The sequence below is a fragment of the Macrobrachium nipponense genome, chromosome 40 (assembly GCF_015104395.2).
Source record: "Macrobrachium nipponense isolate FS-2020 chromosome 40, ASM1510439v2, whole genome shotgun sequence".
Taxonomy (NCBI): Eukaryota; Metazoa; Arthropoda; class Malacostraca; order Decapoda; family Palaemonidae; genus Macrobrachium; species Macrobrachium nipponense.
The window spans coordinates 25,831,619-25,850,174 of NC_061101.1; the positions used below are offsets into that span (position 1 = coordinate 25,831,619).

The 18,556-nt window shown below is 43.3% G+C and overlaps 1 protein-coding gene across 1 annotated transcript in view; it reads right to left on the minus strand.

Annotated features, from left to right (window-relative positions):
• The window catches only part of LOC135212037 (uncharacterized), a 57,072-nt gene that overhangs the window by 30,809 nt on the left and 7,707 nt on the right, over window positions 1–18,556 (minus strand). The window contains exon 2 of the mRNA XM_064245346.1: window positions 15,442–15,521. Within this exon, the coding sequence (XP_064101416.1) occupies window positions 15,442–15,471 (30 nt within the window). The 5' untranslated portion in view covers window positions 15,472–15,521. The remainder of the gene's footprint in view (window positions 1–15,441; window positions 15,522–18,556) is intronic.

Here is an 18,556-nt window from a genome sequence, read left to right on the forward strand (position 1 = left end):
CGAGCAGTTAGAGTATTGACAATTCTAGTAGTTGTTGCATCCTATCACCTTCTTACTCCACAGAATCTACAAATTCATATGTGCAAATTTGAAGATAAAAATGGATGGAGCTCAAAAGGCGAGCCTCAAAAAGGTAGAAGTGAATACTATAGTGTCCCAGTGCAGTGGAGGGTGCGTCTGATCGGCTCTGTAGCGCTTCCAGGCCTAGACCTCTTCCAAACTCCCAGACCCAGTGGAGGAGGAAAGTCGACAGCCGCAGGAAGGTTAGGGAGAACCCCCACCGGTTCAGGCGGGTCCCCTCGGCAGGTTCTGTAGAACGTCCCAGTCTGCCAAGGATAGCCATTGATAAGGCATCCTTAAAAAAGTGCGTCTCTTCATCTTACATCCGAAAAGACGAAGAATGTATGTTTGGAGTTTCGATGATCTAGCGCGTTCTCTGAAAACTAAGAGAACACTGAGCAAGAGCCAGCCGCTACCAGGAAGCCGCGTTCCAGCAAGCTAGCGTGAGCTACGTTCCAATAGCCAGCAGCGAGGCGCATTCCAGCTAACAGACTAGCGCGAGCCGCGTTCCTACAACCAAATGCGAGCCGCGTTCTAGAAAATTTTTCTTGGCGCAAGGCGCCTTCAAAGAGACGAAGCGCCAGCCTACAGACGGCTAGAGCAAGGAGCCTTATAGTAGAGTGGCAATCAGAACGATCCTTCCATTGAACGTTTCCGGGCAAGAGGCTCTTTCTAAAAGGGGTCTAGTAGGCGCTCGGAACTATCAGGGCGCACGGGACCTTCCACGCAAGCGGAACATTCCAGGAGCGAGTCTCTTTACTAGCGTGCGGAACATTCCAGGCGCTAGGTGCAAGGAGCCAGGCGCCAGAATATTCCTAATCTTCTTATGAGAGAGAGGTCAGTCGTGAGGCTCCTCTTTGAGTTTTCAACTTGAGCAACTTTCCCCTGGCAAAGGCCGTCGCTTTTGCCAGAAGGATTCTGATACTAAGAGAAGCCATTTTTCATTATTCAGAGGACTCTCTCTTCATTCATGCTCTTCCCTCGTTATTTGGAAGAGGCAAAGGGAAAAGGGCTTTGGGAGTTTTTTTCGTATTAAGAAAAATCATTCCATCGGGGAAGTTTGGGTATGATGGCGGATAGGAAATATCTACTTCCTTCCGTAAACCTACAGATGAACAGGAATTCTGTCTCTTCCACAATTTATGAGGAAATCACGAAGATTTAGAGTTCCTGGATTAACTTCCTTCCTTAAGGAGATATATATACTCTATCGTTCTATTAACGAAAAGAACGAAGATAGTAAAAATTTTTCCTTTCTCTATCTGCCTCGGCAGGGAAAGAAGGTAGTAGAGTATCTGCTGTATGAGAATACGATACGGCAAATCATAAGCACATACCGTAGTTACTTCTTTGCTGAGCAACTCAATTACCAGTATCCTTCCAGGAATTTCCTAGGAAGGACTACGCTTAAAGGGATTGTTAAGACAACACCTACTTAGCTTCTAGATTTATCGAAGTCTTGTTCGCTTAGATATGCATTATAAGAACTTCCTGAAGTTCGATAATAATTTTATAAGATTCCTTTATTAAATGGAGTAGCTGGCAACTCTGGAAGAGTAAGGCCAGTCGGCTAACGAGACTCCTATCGCTTAGACTTAGACACCAACGCAGTATCATGTAGGTGTCGGCCATGAGTGGTCAGTTACATGTCCCTTGCTCTTTCCTTTTGCGGGATGGCAGGATGGAATGACTAACCGTGTCTCTCCCCTACAATCGTGGTTTTAGCCTCGGATTGAGGGGATAGTTAAGCAAACATAAATAAAATATTGTCTGCCTTTTGCTAAGAACCTTTCAATAAGAAAGATATTACAACATTTCAATGCTGTTTACCGTAGGTAACATTTTTAAAGGATTCTAACGCAGCGGAACTCTATATTGTATAATGCTCTCATGCTTACGAAAGCATGGCTTATTAGAGTACATGCTTAGTGAGAAGATGAATGTAGTAGAGAATTCACTTTAAGACTATAACGGTATGGGTCAAGTCTTATGCACATACCGAGGTTAGCTACAGAATTCTAGTATCCTTACAAAGGTTTCCTAGATTAATGGTGTTTACCACAATGTGACAGTATTATAAAGGATTCTAATACGGCAGAGCGCGATATATATAATTCTCTCATCCTTTCGAGAAACACACACAACCTTTTTAGAATCGGATATTGCTCAAGAGAAGTTGGGTGAGTCGGATGGGAAAACATTCTCTTAGTGGCAGAAGTTGTTTCCCTGAATGGACTATACTACGTAATAAAAAGTTTTTTTCCCACTAAGAACGGAATTAACATGTGAAGGATGTCGGGGGTACCATAAAGGCATAGATGTTATGGCACATAACCTAAAAAAGAACTAGAATGGAAGCGCCAGCCTGGCGCAAATTGCGCCAGAGCACCATCCAAGAATTTTTCTCGTTTTTAGCGAGTTATTAACCTAAGAGTCCAGTAGCCTCTCGGACAGCAGGCTCGGTAACGGCAAGATTCGTTCCTGATTTCGTTACCCATTTAATCGAAAAGGGGCCGCTTACAAAGAATGATGAAATGATTTATTTTAATCACTTAGGACAATTCCACGACTCTCTCATATCGCAAAGAGCATCGGGAATCTCTTTTTTTTTTTTCGCCCCTGTTCGCATTAACAAAAGAGAACCTTATTCATTTGGGAACAGACACGGAAACGTAACGATCCTTAAGAGGTTCGATGCAAAGATTTTGCATGTCCGTGAGAACCTTCTCGATCGAGAAATAATAACTGTTAACGTATGTCTAACATTTATTGAAAAGAGTTGTGAGAAACCTGCGGAAAAAAGTCTTCTTCATAGATCTCTTTGTAAGGTAGAAGACGAACAGGCTTCCTTTAGACTGCTTCTTTTTTCTCGAACAAGAGAGGTAGCAATATAAGACATCTTTAAATTAAAGAAGGGGAATAAACTTTTAGTCTTTTTTCCCCTAGTTATAAATTCTTAACAGATATTAAGATAAATGGGCGTCAAAGAAAGAGAGGATGTATGCCTCAGTTTTGGCCTTAGAGAGGTTGGATTCACAGAAGTCACGTTCTTCTCACAGCATGTTTCGTAAGCTTTTCCAAGAGTATCTGGATATTCTATCAGAATCTATTATAAATAGACCTATAAAACCTCTCCACTCTGAGTCTGTCCGCGTGCAGACTGACCAGAAGGGGGCATGAATGTGAGTTTTTTTCAAGGTAAATGACAATAGTCATGGCTAAGACATAGAATTGCTGCAGATCGTGCTAGATGGAATGAGGAAACTGTCCTCTTCCGATACCTCTGTGAACCACATAGCGAGGTTTTTTCTTCACTTCAGAGGGAAGAATCACCTATGTATATATCTGCTATCAAAGAACCCAGTAAAAGGCTATACTCTGTCTCTAACAAGAAGGGGAATTAGAGATAACAGAGGATTAAGATCTTCGGGATCTATACGATACCGCAATACGACAAGAGTAGGATATCATGTACTTCGAATGGGATCTTTTTGTGACCACAGATTCCGTGTTCCGACAAAAATGGAACTGCTCCTCATCAAACTTCTTTGAGAAAGTTTATGAAGGAATCTTTGTTTCTCTTAGCCTAAACGACCAAGAAGACAAGTGATTTTTTGTGCATTGGAATCTCGCATCAGATTCAATGGAGGACTCGGCAATGGGTTCGGCCAGCATAGTATGTCTGGCAAAAGAACTAAATCCCTCTATTCCTGACGCAACGCTTTCAGATAGAAGTTTCGTTGCCCAGGCAGGGTACTTACATTTTCATCTACAGAAGAAGAGACGGTTTAAACATTTGCCTACAGATCTTCGGGGTGCGATGAGGGCTCAAAAATGCTTCCCAGAAGGTATTCAGAAGGATACAATAAGAGCTAGAAATCAGGGTTCCGCCCAATTCAGCAGAGTCTCCTTCGACTTCCAGACTCCCTTCCCTTCCTTCGGGCAAGGATAGGGAAGATTCTGCAACGAGGAACCTCATCAAACATGTAAGAAGAGATCTCGTTAGCAAAAGAAGGTGTTCATGAAGGATCCTTCTCGGAGGAAGACTCTTCTCTCTCGTATTGTTAGATCCTGTCGTCTACTGGGGTGTAGCTGACTAAAATCACCTCCCTTGCCAGGGGCCAAAGCTCAAAGGGGAAGAATTTCTTCCACCCTTCTCCAGTCTCCTGATAAACTATGGGTTGTTCAGGACTATCGGACAATGTAGCGCCAGCCAAGCGCCAAATGCCAACACAGGCGAAAAACGCCAGAGGCGGACAGTTCCAAGGAACTCTGTCATGATCGGATACTGAGAAGGAGCGGGCCTCAACCTGGCGCAAATGCGCCAGAGGCGAACAAATCGGACAGATATAAGAGTGTCCGATGTGGACATCGCCAGACAGCCTAGAGACTCTTCCAAGCTCAAAGCTCCAGCAAGTGTGGAGGAGCCAAGCCAGGCGCGAGGCGCCAGCCAGGCTCTAGGAGCCAGCCAGGCTCTAGGAGCCAGCCAGGCTCTAGGAGCCAGCCAGGCTCTAGAAGCCAGCCAGGCGCCATCCAGGTGCCAGGCTCCTTCAAGGCTAGGCTCCAGTCAGGATTGAGAATTCATCCAGGCGCAAGGCTCCTTCCAGTAAAGAGAAACCTAAAGCTCTGTCATGTAGAGGGCTAGTCCCATTGATATGATACAGGTAAGGCTCTGCCATGTAAGTGGGTCACACCCCCCCCATTGGCACGATCCGAGAAGGCTCTGTCGTGTAGCGGGCTAGCCCCATTGACATGATCCAGAAGGGTTTTGGTGTCAGTCATAGGTCCCTACCTCGCTGAAACTCTTGAGGCATGCAGACTCATAGACAGTAATCATGAAGTCTTCTGCCAGGCTCCAGGTGCCTTCCAGGCGCAAGGCACCAGCCAGACGCAAGGCTCCAGCCAGGCGCAAGGCGCTAGCCAGGAAGGAGGAGCCAATCAGGCACCAGCCAGGCGCGAGGCGCCAGCCAGGCGCAAGGCGCCATCCAGGCGCGAGCTCCAGCCAGCTCTAGGCGCCATTCAAGCGCAAGGCTCCAGCCAGGCGCGAGGCGCTAGACAGGCGCTAGGCGCCTGCCAGGCACAAGCGCTAGCCAGGCAAAGGCTCACTCACCCAGAAGAGATCTATATCAAGAATGCCCTGGCCTTCTTTGAGACATTGTGATCTCCTAAGCACTTGATAAGTGCATTGATGATTCCTTCAAACAGCTGAGAATTAAAAGCGCATGAAGTGCGAGCTTTTCCGAATTCTTGTTCTTTCCCTAACAATATGTAATAAGGACATATTAGCTGTCACATACAGGAGATGCAACTCTGTGTTGACTTCCATTATCCGAAGGATGTCAAGATAACCTTTGAGGGATCCTTCTCTCTTGGTTGATACGTGTCTGCGGATACATTGCTGGGATAGGGAGCGCAGATACTGTTCCTTAACTAGTGAGTTAAATTTTATTTAACGTCGTGTTTTTTCTTTGGGTTTTTGAAAGGAGTTTGTAGATAACTCTTTTCAACTTAAGCACTAACCCTCGTGTTAGGATCAGGTGATCGGGATCGGTGTTGTGCTCCTTAATTATGCCACTAGGCATAGGCATATTGTCATGTAAGAGGCTCTGTCGAGTAAATGGATAAGACCCCATCGACAGACCCACAAGAACTCTTAGCCATAGGTCACATCCTCGCTGAGGCTCTTTGAGGCGAAGCAGATTCCTAGGCATTAGCCATGGAGTCTTCCGCCATGATGCAAGTAGGAACCAAGGTTTTTATTTATTTATTAAAAACCTAAACAACGTTTATGTTGTATTTACCTGTCCTTATTCAGTAAAACTTAGTTTCGTCTCTTTCCCACCACCAAGGGTGTCAATCAGCTAAGTATATATCTGCTTGGGTAAGTTCCATGTACAAAAATGATTATTTGCTAAGATACACTAAAGTTTTGTACATACTTACCTGGCAGATATATACGATTGATGGCCCACCCACCTCCCTCAGGAGACAGGTGGAAGAGAAAATCTGGTTCTAGAACGGTAACGTTCCTATTCCTGCCACCCAGCGGCAGGGGCGGTAGATCACCTGACCTACCTGCAGCGTGTGGCCACGAAACTTCGAATTTCTGTCGGGGACGACGGAGTCTATAGCTAAGTATATATCTGCCAGGTAAGTATGTACAAAACTTTAGTTGTATCTTAACAATATCATATTTCTGTCGGGAACGACGGAGTCTATAACTAAGTATATATCTGACAGGGAAGTTAAATGTACAAAAATAATTTTTATAATATTTAATGTCCCATATTATACAGATATGAAAATAGTACACAGAATATTGCTGTACAAAAAAATTCACATCTGCAAATAGTGGGGGCAAATGAGCAAGTCCTCCTGTGAATAATTTTTGTTAGGTTCCACACAAAAAACCCATGTATAAGCGAGTCCGCAAATCCCCGAGAATGTGAATACAGCGGGTCCACTGTAATTAGTGACAAAATATGAAAATTCACAGCCTGACTAAATAACAGCTGATAATTAACAAAAGAATATGATATTGTTATGATACAATAAAGTTTTATGCATACTTACCTGGCAGGTATATATATAGCTGTATTTTCTGAAGTCCGACAGAATTTAAAAAACTTCCGACACACGCAGTGGTCGGCCAGGTGGTTAGTACCCATTCCCGCCGCTGGGAGGCGGGTCATCAGGAACCATTCCCATTTTCTATTCATAATTTTTATTTCCACTGTCCCCTGAGGGAGGAGTATGGGTTACGTTGTATAACTATATATATATCTGTCCAGAGTTTAAGTATGAACAAACTTTATTGTATCATAACAATATCAGTTTTAGCTCACTGAACTTACCATGTCAGATATAATTTATTATAGTTGAACCCCACCATTGGAGGTGGGAAGGGACAGAATAGAAGGATTTTGGGACACAAATGCATGCAGATGATTTACATCTTGGTTCCACCTGTTGAGCATAGCCGACTTCGTGATTACTGTCACCCAAGTCTGCTTCTGCTTTACTAGAGTTGCCAGCGAGGTAGAGACCTATAAAGCTGGTGCACTCCCAGATGATCTGTCAACGGGGGCGTGACCACAATGTGACTAGACCATATTGACCATACCATGAGGGCTAAGAAGTAAATAAATATATATATATAATTATATATATCACCACCTGACCAACCTAGCCAAAGGTAATGTGTGTTAACTGAAGGCTTCAGAGTTAAGAAGTCGCCGTTGTCAGCGACTCCACAACTAAATTAAGAGCTCTTCCTAACCATTTTCTACAGGATTAGGATGAGTAGTACTTCTTGCCCCCAAGATTGTGTCTGCAGACACGTATGGCCCTAGCGAGCAGCAGATCTCCATATGCCATCTTCACATCTCGCAGGGAGTGTGAAGTGAACCCAGAGTTGCTTCGCTAAAACATGGTACTCAGGATGTTGCTGAGTGCCATGCTCTGTTGAAATGCTTCCGAGGCCGCGCCCTCACCTCGTGAAGCATTCAGATAAAAAGCTTTAAATCTTTGTGCAAAAACACAATGAAGAAAGCATTTTTGAAAGAAACTCCTTAACCCTAAAACCAGGGTGTTACTATTCGATATGGGCAAGTCTGGTCTTTTTCGGACACTGCAGATTGCCCGACTGACTTCGACTTTCTTGATTTTAAGTAGATAAAACTTGAGAGACCTGACAGGGCACAGGACTCTCTCTGGCTCCTGCCCACTAATTGTGCCATCCTTGCTTCCAAGATCCTGGCCCAAGGACAAAAAGGGTTTCCATTCTTAGGCCATAACGAAAGGCTTAGAGAGCACACCTCCCTTTTGTGGTTTTTTTCTCTAAAGCCAAAACTTGTGACGATGGCTTAAAATCTCACTAACCCTCTTTGTCGTATCTAGGGTGGTTAGAAGAAGGCCTTCCTGATCACATACAAGAAGTTAACAGGCAGGAGAGGTTCGAATGCTTTGACATCAAGAACTTCAGACTACGTCTAAGTTCCATATTGAAAGCTTCGATCCGGAAACTGCACAGTCTGTACTAAAGTCAGGTGAACGACCAGTTGACCAGTCTGACGAATCAAGGACAGCAAGGCTGTACCCTGAAGACCAAAAGGCACTATTCTTAGCTGAAGGATGAGTGTCTGGACTGCCTGGCGATTCAATCTAAGCAAACCTTGGGGGTGTATCAACGCAACCCAACGTCGTCCGCAATCGACTTCGTCAATAAGAAACTCAGGGCTACTATATGCCCCGCCTGATCTCGCACGAGTGTCTGACTCCGAGAAAACAGGCGAGGCAAAAAGTAGATGGTGAGCTAGAATCGAGATTCCACAGACCTCAATGATCATGAAGGTCTTTGTTGTTTGACAGATGCAAATCTTTCAAACAACATTCTCTGTTGTCTGTTCGCACTGGCAGAATTTTCAAAACTCTCGGCAACCGCTAGACCACTGGTAGTTCAGGTGATCTCCCCACGTTCCCGTGGCGCTGGTACTTGGAACTATTCCCGTTTTCCTCAGATTTTCTCTGAACCCTGTCTCCTGAGGGGGAGGAGGGTGGGATTTTAATTATTATATACCTGCCAGGTAAGTATGCATAAAACTTTATTGTATCATAACAATATCATTTTTATGCATGACACTTACCTGGCAGGTATATATATAGCTGATTGACACATTTGGAGGTGGGTCACGGACAGCAACATCGTCATAATTCAAAAATTAACTAATTTTTAAAATTATTTATTAAGTTCCTTACCTGCTAAGGTAGCTGACTTCGTAGGTCCTGCCTCTTAGCCTGCTAAACCTTAGTAGCTCTTCAACTAGGATGTGACCTGTTTGTTGAGAAAGCTAATAACAAGGGTTCTGACAACTGGACGGGACCAATTTGTTGACAGGAAAACCCTAGCCCTCTCTTACCAGGGGCATTCATGCTAGGATAAGTTAGACCACCTGAACCACACACAAAGCTAACGTAACACATTACACTTCACATACTGAAGAGGAAATAACCCTCTCAGACAACCAAATATAAAAGAACACCACTTAATTAAAATACCTAGCATGTTAGTAATCTATCGTTGCTGCCGTCGATCGAGACGATTCGTACGGACTTTTGCAATCCTGTAACGAACCTCTAGATGATCGTTACAATCTAAACGCCTGTTGTTATAATAGGCTCTTTCTCGTAAACTCGAGCAGGGACCGAGAGAAGATACTTCTTAAGATATGAGAGAGGTGGAATATCAGAGTTGCATGTGGACCACTGGTTCAAAAACTCGTTTCGAGGACTGGAGGGACGACCGAATTGCATTTACTTCTTTCAGATTAAGATCCAGGACATCTGAAACACTATCCAGATGTCCGGCACCTTCTTTCTATCATGACGCAACGAGAGATGTTCAGAATAATTCCTAGATCTTGAATAATATTTCAGTTTCCCAGGTAGGAAAAACTGTGGTCTGAATTGCAGTCTATTCGGGGAAACAAACTTCTTCAGGAAGGAAATGGTCCCCAGCAAGCTCATCCATTCCCTCCCCGAGTCATGCTTACTTCCCTATAAGGCTGCGCTTTGCCTAAGCAGGAGAGCATATAAAAGTGCAATGTTGCGGTAGACTCGTAGTTCTATACCGTGCGGTAACGAGCACCGAAAGGATTAAGAGATAACTCTGTTGAACATAGTAAGGCAAAACTAATGCAACGTTTATTCATTCACGTAAGAAATCCCCTCAATCTTAGGCTAAAGTCCGTGATTGTAGGACAGAGATACAGTTAGTCAGTCAATCCCGCAGGAGAGACGTAACCGCCAGCACCAGAGATTTAACGGGTTAGGTCAGTCCAATTTCCCGCCCAAAGGGGGAGGAAAGAGGGGAGTGGGAACGTAAAAAAAAAAACCTGACAGGCGCATGGTGGGACAGCGGCACGAATCTCGATTTTAACTGGCTCGGTTTGGGACTGGAGCGGGGGGACAGTCCAGGGGGGGGGGGGACACAAGCAAGCAGCCGAGCAGCTTACGAACGTCGTCTCTTAACTTTATGTCTGGGTTGCCAGCTACCCTATTCTACGAAGAAATAGGTCCGTTATTTTTTGAACAAAAAAGAGACTCTCAAGCTGGTATATTTAAGCGAAAACAGAAAACGCTAAATATATAGATGCGTTTGTGTCGTCAGAAACACTACCATACAACGGTAAAAGATAAATCGGAAACTCCTGGAAGGCTGCAGGGAGTGACGATTAAATGTCCTTAAAATAGTAGACAATAGACCTCTCGGTTGCCATCCGAAGAGGTAACTACAGCAAGCGTGTATGACACTTGAACCACCAGTAGTAAAATAACGCAAGGCAAAAAATTTTTATTATATCACAAAGTTTGTTCATACTTACCTGGCAGACATATATATAGCTGAATTCGGAAATACAGTACACATATCTGACAGGCAAGTTTCATGAACAAAACTTAGAGAATCGAAGCAGACAGCTTCAAGCTTCTAAGATACTGGACATAAGCGTTCATTGACGTAGTCTACAAGTCTATTTCTTGTACGAGTCTGCGAATGAGGAAGGAGAGCTCTTCCGAACCTTGTCCTTATTCGCTTACGCAATATCAAGTTAATGAGATGTTTGTCAATGAGAACTAACCCATTAACGGTACAGAGAGATATTTTGTCAATGAGGGGAGACCCACTACTTGACAAAACGATAGTATATTGTCAATGGGGGAAGTCACTGAATTGACAAAACGTAATCCAGGAAGTCGAGCCTTTTATTTTTCGATTCCCGTCTCAAACAAGGAAGGGACAAGAATCCTGTAAGAGACTGGGCTTACGGTAAGGTAGAACGACGATGCTCAATCGGCATGGAAGTCTCGACTAGAAACTAACAAAAATCTATCATCTGAAAAACCCTTTCAGATGGTCTAAAAAGCTTGTTTAAATTTATTGGCAGTATGGCAAAGGAAGTCCTGTCTTGCGCTTTCCTGAAGAGCGTCCTTTTGATGAGTGCCTTTAGCAAGAATCCTACTGAACGTTGCCGAAAATCCTGACGTTCAGGACGTCGAGCCTTTACATAACCCGTAACTGTCTTATCTCAAAGTCTTGACTGAGGTAGAGAAAACGAGATCTTCCCTTGAGCTTTCCTTAACTCCACACCTTTGCGAAAAGCAATATAATATTGACAGAGACCTCTTGAATTCACGAAACCTGAGGTCTTGCTGGGGGTGGGTTTCGAAGACGAAGTTCTGTTCACTTTCTTGAGGCTCAAATCTTAAACAAGAGCTTGAAGAGTTCAACAGAAACGTTCTGGTGCGCGCTCGGCGTCCACTGGCGAGGACGCTCGGCGTCCTGGTGCGCGCTCGGCGTACTGGCGAGGACGCTCGGCGTCCTGGTGCGCGCTCGTGGCGGCCACTGGCGATGGACGCTCGGCGTCCACTGTTGAGTGCGTCCATCCGAGCGTACTGTTCAAGCCGATCGTCCAAATAAGCGGTTGCAGAAAAGCGTCACGCTCCTGACAGGCGTCAAGAAAACAAGCGAGAGAAACTGCCTTCTTTTTCCTATTTCTTGTGGAAAGAAGTACACGTGATCAGGCAACTTTCGCCTTCTTACTTCTCACTGAAACACATAACGAGGGAGAAGGGACGTGACGTGGAAGCGTACCTCTTCTATCAAGTTTCTTAGAGGGCGCGAGTCCTTCCGAGAGCTCCAACCCTTGTGCGGGGAGGACGCCTCGGAGGTACGAGAAGCAATCCTTCAGGATTCGTGCATGTGCACGCACTTTGGCAGTCTGGGGATTTTCATCAGAAACTGCCGAAGGCACGCCAGATCGGTGGGGTTCCCTGTAACCCTCCTTCGGCTTTCGGGGACATGCCTCATCCCCTTGGTTCTGGGAGTTCGACAGAGGTCTAGACCTAGAGGCGTTTATAAGGCCGATCTGACGCACCCTCCACTACACAAGGGCACTGTCACTGCACTTAGCCACTTCACTATTGCTCTCTAAAGCAAACACTTTCGATTCTAAGTTACGAATCGAAATAGTATAGAGAAAGGGCAATAACCTCTACAGACACTGTTTTAGGGCTCGAAGGCAACATTACAGGGATTAGGCGTAACAAAAACAGAAGTAGAACTCTTCACACAATGAGGAGAGCGATCACCTCTCGCAGACATAGTCATAACCCGTAGGCCATACTACAGCGTTAGGCAAAATAAAGTCTACCGGAAGGTTAGCAGTATCACTACCCAGACTTTCGTAATTGATTAATTGCGTACATACTAAAAACTTTTTCCTTACGGAATTAGACACGTTTACTGATTAATTGCGTACATACGAATCATACTTTTTCCTTACGGAAATAGACATGTTTACTGATTAATTGCGCCCCCCAACCCCCAAAGTGCGGAAACTACCGAAGCTTTCGGTAGCCACACCCTATCTTTGCAGACAACACCCTCTGAAACTAGCCTAACTAGATGATTCAGATATCTTATGCAAAAAATGAATCAAATTCAAATCAATTTTTAAGATAGCGTATGCCTAGCCACAAATCCAAGTAAATAAATTAAAAAGACAATTAGGGATACTTAGCGGCAAATGAAGTTTCCAAAATCCTAAGCCGGAGGTACTGAAAACAGGTGTTTTCAGTACCGGCGACAGAAAATTTATGAATAGAAAATGGAATGGTTCCTGATACCCGCCTCCCAGCGGCGTGAATGGGTACTAACCACCTGGCCGACCACTGCGTGTGTCGGAAGTTTTTTAAATTCTGTCGGACTTCAGAAAAATACAGATATATATACCTGCCAGGTAAGTGTCATGCATAAAACCAAAAATACCTTACCAAAGCCTTTGAGAACTATCAGTAAGGAATGAAATTTAAACATCACTGCAGCTTACAATCTTTGTTGAAAGCCGGCAGAAATAAATTGAGCTCTCTAGTTAGTTTCCACCCTTCTCCATGAAAGTGGGCAGGTCCAGTCATCTACACCAAAAACAAAAGAATTACTACTGCAATTAAAATTTTAGCTGCTGGTACTTAGAAATTGTTAGCAATGTAATTACATGGTAAGTTACTCATATAAAACCACCCACTTAGGTCTTTCATACCTATCAGTGTTTACTTTTCTTGTTAATTCCCTGCTCAGAGCACAGCAAGATGTCTTTAACTACTTTCTTCCTCTCTGCACCATAAACCCCAAAAGAAAAGAGCTTGAAGATGGCTAGTAAGTCATCAGGTTACAAAGAACTATTTCTGCTAAAACTGAGGAACAATTTTACATAAAAGATAATGGGTCGTATTCCCAAAGGAATAAGTAAAGTTATCATCAAGAAAAAGAACTATAAGTCATTATCAATAGTAATAGCGACTTGCAACCTTCAAGTTACTTACAGAAGTTGCAAAGACAGACCAGATGATATTTGGCAGCACTTATTATCAAATATGGTGGACCTTGGGATTCGCGGGGGATATGTGCCACAACCCCCGCAAATCGCTAAAATCCATGAATACTTAAGCCGTTCTAAAAACTTATAACTGCCCTATTCTATAGTTAAAACACCAAAGACTTCCTCTAAAAATTATAAAAATGCCTATAACTAGTTATCTTAATAATTTTATCATAAAACAATGCATTTAGGCACAAAAATGATATGAAAATCCAGTAATCAGAGAATATTTCTCTATGAAAAATTCCATGAATAGGCAAATTTTCTACAAAAAATGTGGATATACATTCTGCAGAAAAATCCACAAATAGGTAAGCTGCGAATCCAGAACTGTGAATAGACAGGGGTCCACTAGGAAGGAAAAAATAATCTAATAAAAATACTAGTTGGATGCCTAATAAATTCATACTCTCCTTGGGCATAACCCCAAAGGAAGGCCATTAAAAGATTAAAGGCAGTGTAAGCTAGAGCAATCAAACACTCATTGCCAGACATCAAAGGAAGCCACTTCAGCTTGTAATCACTAGAAAAGTATCAATTAATAAGTTAGTTGATAGATATATTGAAGATAAAATGCTATAAATAACAGACTTCAGGAATCTATTTGCCTAAAGTAATATCCAAACTAAGTACAGTGGACAGAAATTAGAGCTAAAAAACTTGAACACCATCAGTGACAACTCCTGTACATCAAGCATAAGAAAGCCATTATTGGAGCACAGCCATGCAGGTGAATGGTACCACCAATGGCCAGGTATGTAATATAGATGAGATAAAAGTGTATAATATTGTACAGGCAGTCCCCGGGTTACGACAGGGGTTCCGTTCTTGAGACGTGTCGTAAGCATTCTTATGGCATTTTTCATAAAAAAAAAACCTTCAAATATTGATTATTTTGCATTTTTGGTGTCATATTTCATCTGCCAGATGAGCGTTGTAGGCATCGTAACCCTGGAACATGCGTCGTAACCCTGGAAATAATGTCTGATGAATATAATTGAAAAGCGTCGTAAGCTCGGAACGTCAAAAGCCGAGACCGTTGTAACCCAAAGACTGCCTGTAGTTATTTACTTATTTTTATTCATAAATAATTTCAAAGTTCCTCCACCTGGGTGGACTGGTAAATCTTTGAGACACCTCTTTCCAAGCAACTCTTCTATGATGATATGGTGCAGTACTGTACAGAACCTACTATGTATTCCATCTTTTGAGGTCTGTTCGGACCAGTGGTTCTTAACCTGGGGGACGTGCCTCCAGGCGCGACCCCTAGGGAAAAAAAAAAAAAAAAATCTATAGTTTATATTTGTTATTTCTCTTAACAAGGGTGGAGGACTAACATTCAGAAAGTTATGAAAAAAATGCAAATTATCGCCTTTATATCGTTACTTTCCTAGTCTAACTATATTAGCCCTTGTTGGGGGCTTGGCATGTTTTGTAATTAGTGACCTCCCTTTCTATCCTGTGGAAACCCCTTCTTCTCTCTCTCTCCTCTCCTCTCTCCTCTTCTCTCTCTCTCTCTCTCTTTTTAAATCTGGGAGGGAATTTTACTCATAGGACCAACTCTTAAGAGGGGGCGTGGTAATATTTTGGTAGATCTAGGGTACTATTCCGCGGCGGCCTCAACTATGGCAGTTGCGGTTTTTCTATGCAGTTTTACCTCCTAAACAAGAATTTTAAGTAATATTTATTTGGACGGACTGTTAATTGAAAAAACCCCCCGGGTGGCCAGTACTAAACACGGCGAAATACATTGGACGCCCCAATCCCTGGTGGATGTCGCATCCGCGGTTATGTTCCTTGCAGTCCGTGCAGAACTATTCTATAGAGTTACCAAAAGGTTAAGAACCACTGGTTCAGACCTATGAAGTAATTAAAACCAAAATAGTCTATTGTAATAATCAATAAATAAAAGAAACAACTAAACAGAATACTGTAAAATATTTACCATACTCATCCAAATACATGCTAAGGGCATCTTCTTTCAGCAATATTGCTTCATACTTTCGCATCTCGATGGCTCAACCTCTGAAATGAAACCACATTATTAACATTCCAGTTTCTGTGGTCGTGTATTTTAATTCAGTAGGTACATCACTTAGTTTACTACAAGAGACTAAGTTTGAAAAGACATAGTACAGACTTATACTACACACTAGAGTAAAATTCATTATAATCTATATTTTGTATATACCTATATACGGTGGTACCTTGAGATACGAAAGGCTCAACTTACGAAAAACTCGAGATACAAAAGCAAATACGAACATTTTTGCGGCTCTACATACGAAAATTGTTCAAGATACAAAAGGTTGTTGCTGTAAAGTCCGAGATTCACCCGGACCAGAGATAACAATATGTTATTGTCATGATACAATAAAGTTTTATGCACACTTACCTGGCAGATATATACTTAGCTATAGACTCCGTCGTCCCCAATAGAAATTCGAATTTCGCGGCACACTCTACAGGTAGGTCAGGTGATCTACCGCCCCGCCGCTGGTGGCGGGAATAAGAATCATTCCCGTTTTCTAAGACAGATTTTCTCTTCCACCTGTCTCCTGAGGGAGGTGGGTGGGCGGGTGGGCCACACCGTATATACTGCCAGGTAAGTATGCATAAAACTTTATTGTATCATGACAATAACATTTTTACGCATTCAACTTACCTGTCAGATATATACTTAGCTGATTGGCACCTTTTTGGCGGAGGGTAAGAGACAGCTAATTTCTGAAATAGACAGGAAACAAACAACAATGTTGTAGGTAATAAAATTAAAAAAAACCTTGATTCCTACCTGTGTTAGCGAAAGACTTCATGGCTACTGCCTAGGAGCCCGTATCGCTTCAAGAGCCTCAGCGAGGTAGTGACCTCATGCTAAGAGTTTCTTGATGGTCTGTTACAGGGTCTTACCACTTACGCTTCAGAAACCTTAGGATCTTTGTCATGGGGTCCTATCCACTAACATGACAAAACACCTTGCCTATGGCATGATCATAGAGCACGACACTAATCCTGATCACCTGATCCTGACAGGGGTTAACACTAAGATTGAAAGGAGTTCATTCCCGAACATCCTTTCAAAGCAACCCAACCCCCAACTCAACAACAATATTAAAACTAATTATTAAAAACATAAAAACAAAATTAAGGATTAGCGTCTGCTCCATTTCCCAGCATAGTATCCGCTGATACATAAGGTCCAAGAGAAAAACATTTATCATATGTTACTCTAACATCCTTTAAATAGTGGGATGCAAATACTGAATTGCACCTCCAATAAGTTGCGCTAACAATGTTTCTCATAGACATATTTTTTGTAAAAGAAAGGGAAGTTGCCACAGCCCGGACTTGCAGTGAGCTTTTACTCTAAGCAGCTTTAAAGAGTTCTCTTGGCAATTCCTGTGAGCTTCGGTAATCACATTTCTGACAAAGGACGCCAGTGCGTTCTTTGACATAGGCCTCTTGGGTTTCTTACCGAACACCAAAGACTTTGTCGACATCCCTGAAGCGTGTGTCTTCTTTTTTTAAATAGAATTTTAAGGTCCTGACTGGGCAAAGGGACCGATCCAACTCTCTACCTACCAGAGAAGAGAGTCCCTTGACTTCAAAACTTCTAGGCCAAGGTTTAGAAGGGTTTTCATTCTTTGCTAGGAATAGATCCTGGAAAGAAATAACAGCCGAGTCTTTTTTAAATCCCACCCGAGAGTCCAAAACAAGGGGGCATGCCAATTCAAGATCCTCTTAGCAGTGCGAAGAGCCAACAGGAATATGCATTTAATAGTAAGATCTCTGAATGAGATTTTATCTTATCTAGAGGCTCGAACCTGTCCGAAATCAAGAATTTTAGGACTACGTCAAGGTTCCAACTCGGGGAATAGAAGATCTCAATTTTCTTAGTCTCGAAAGACCTGATGAGATCATGAAGATCCTTATTATTTTCAAGATTCAGCCCTCTGTTTCTAAAAACAGCTGAGAGCATGCTCTTATATCCCTTGATAGTGGATACGGCCAATTTGGACTCTTCTCTTAAGAAGAGGAGAAAATCCGCGATTTCGGTTACAAAGAGGTATTGGAAGAGGACAGCTTCTTCGACCTACACCATCTACGGAAAAACTTCCCACTTAGATTGGTAGACCCGCAAGGTAGAGCTCTGCGGGCTCTAGCAATTGCAGTTTGCCACTTTCTTTGAAAAGCCTCTCGCTCTGACCAGTCATTTCGATAGTCGAAAGGCAGTCAGGGAGACTCTTTGGATGTTTTTGTGGAACCTCTCGAAGTGGGGTTGTTCTGAGGCAGATACGTCCTGTTTTTTTGGTAGAGATCTGGGGAAGTCCACCGTCCATTCCAGTACCTCTGTGAACCAGACTCGGGAAGGCCAGAAGGGAGCAATTAGAGTTAGTCTCGTTCCCTCCGATGCCACAAATTTTCTTAGTACTTCCCCCAGCAATTTGAATGGGGGAAAGGCATAGGCGTCTATGCCATGACCAATCCATGAGGAAAGCAATCGATCACCGTGGCTCTGGGATCTTCTTCTAGCGAGCAGAAGTTTGTTTTCTATCTTCCTGGAGAGGGTGCAAACAGGTCGATCTGGGGTCTTCCCCAGAGGGACCACATTTGACTGCAGACTTCTGAGTGGAGCCTTCCACTCTGTCGGGAGTACCTGGTTCTTTCTGGCTCAACCTGTCTGCCCTTAGGTTTTTTACTCCTTGAACAAACCTTGTGCGCAGAATAATCCCCGCCCCGTTCCTCTGTCCAGTTAATAGATCTCTCGCTATTCGTTCAGTGAGAAAGAGTGAGTGCCCCCTTGATTCCGGATGTAAGCCAGAGCTGTGGTATTGTCGGAATTGACTTGAACTACCACTCCTCTGACTTCCGCTTCGAAGCATTCCAGGGCTAGATGAAATCGCCAGGAGTTCCTTCGCATTGATGTGCAGTTGTAGTCTGTTGTTTGGTCCAGGTACCTGCCACCTCCTTTGGACCCAGTGTTGCTACCCCAACCTGTTTCCGAGGCATCAGAAAACAACACTCGGTGAGGGTTCCGAATCAAGAGGGACACCCCTTCG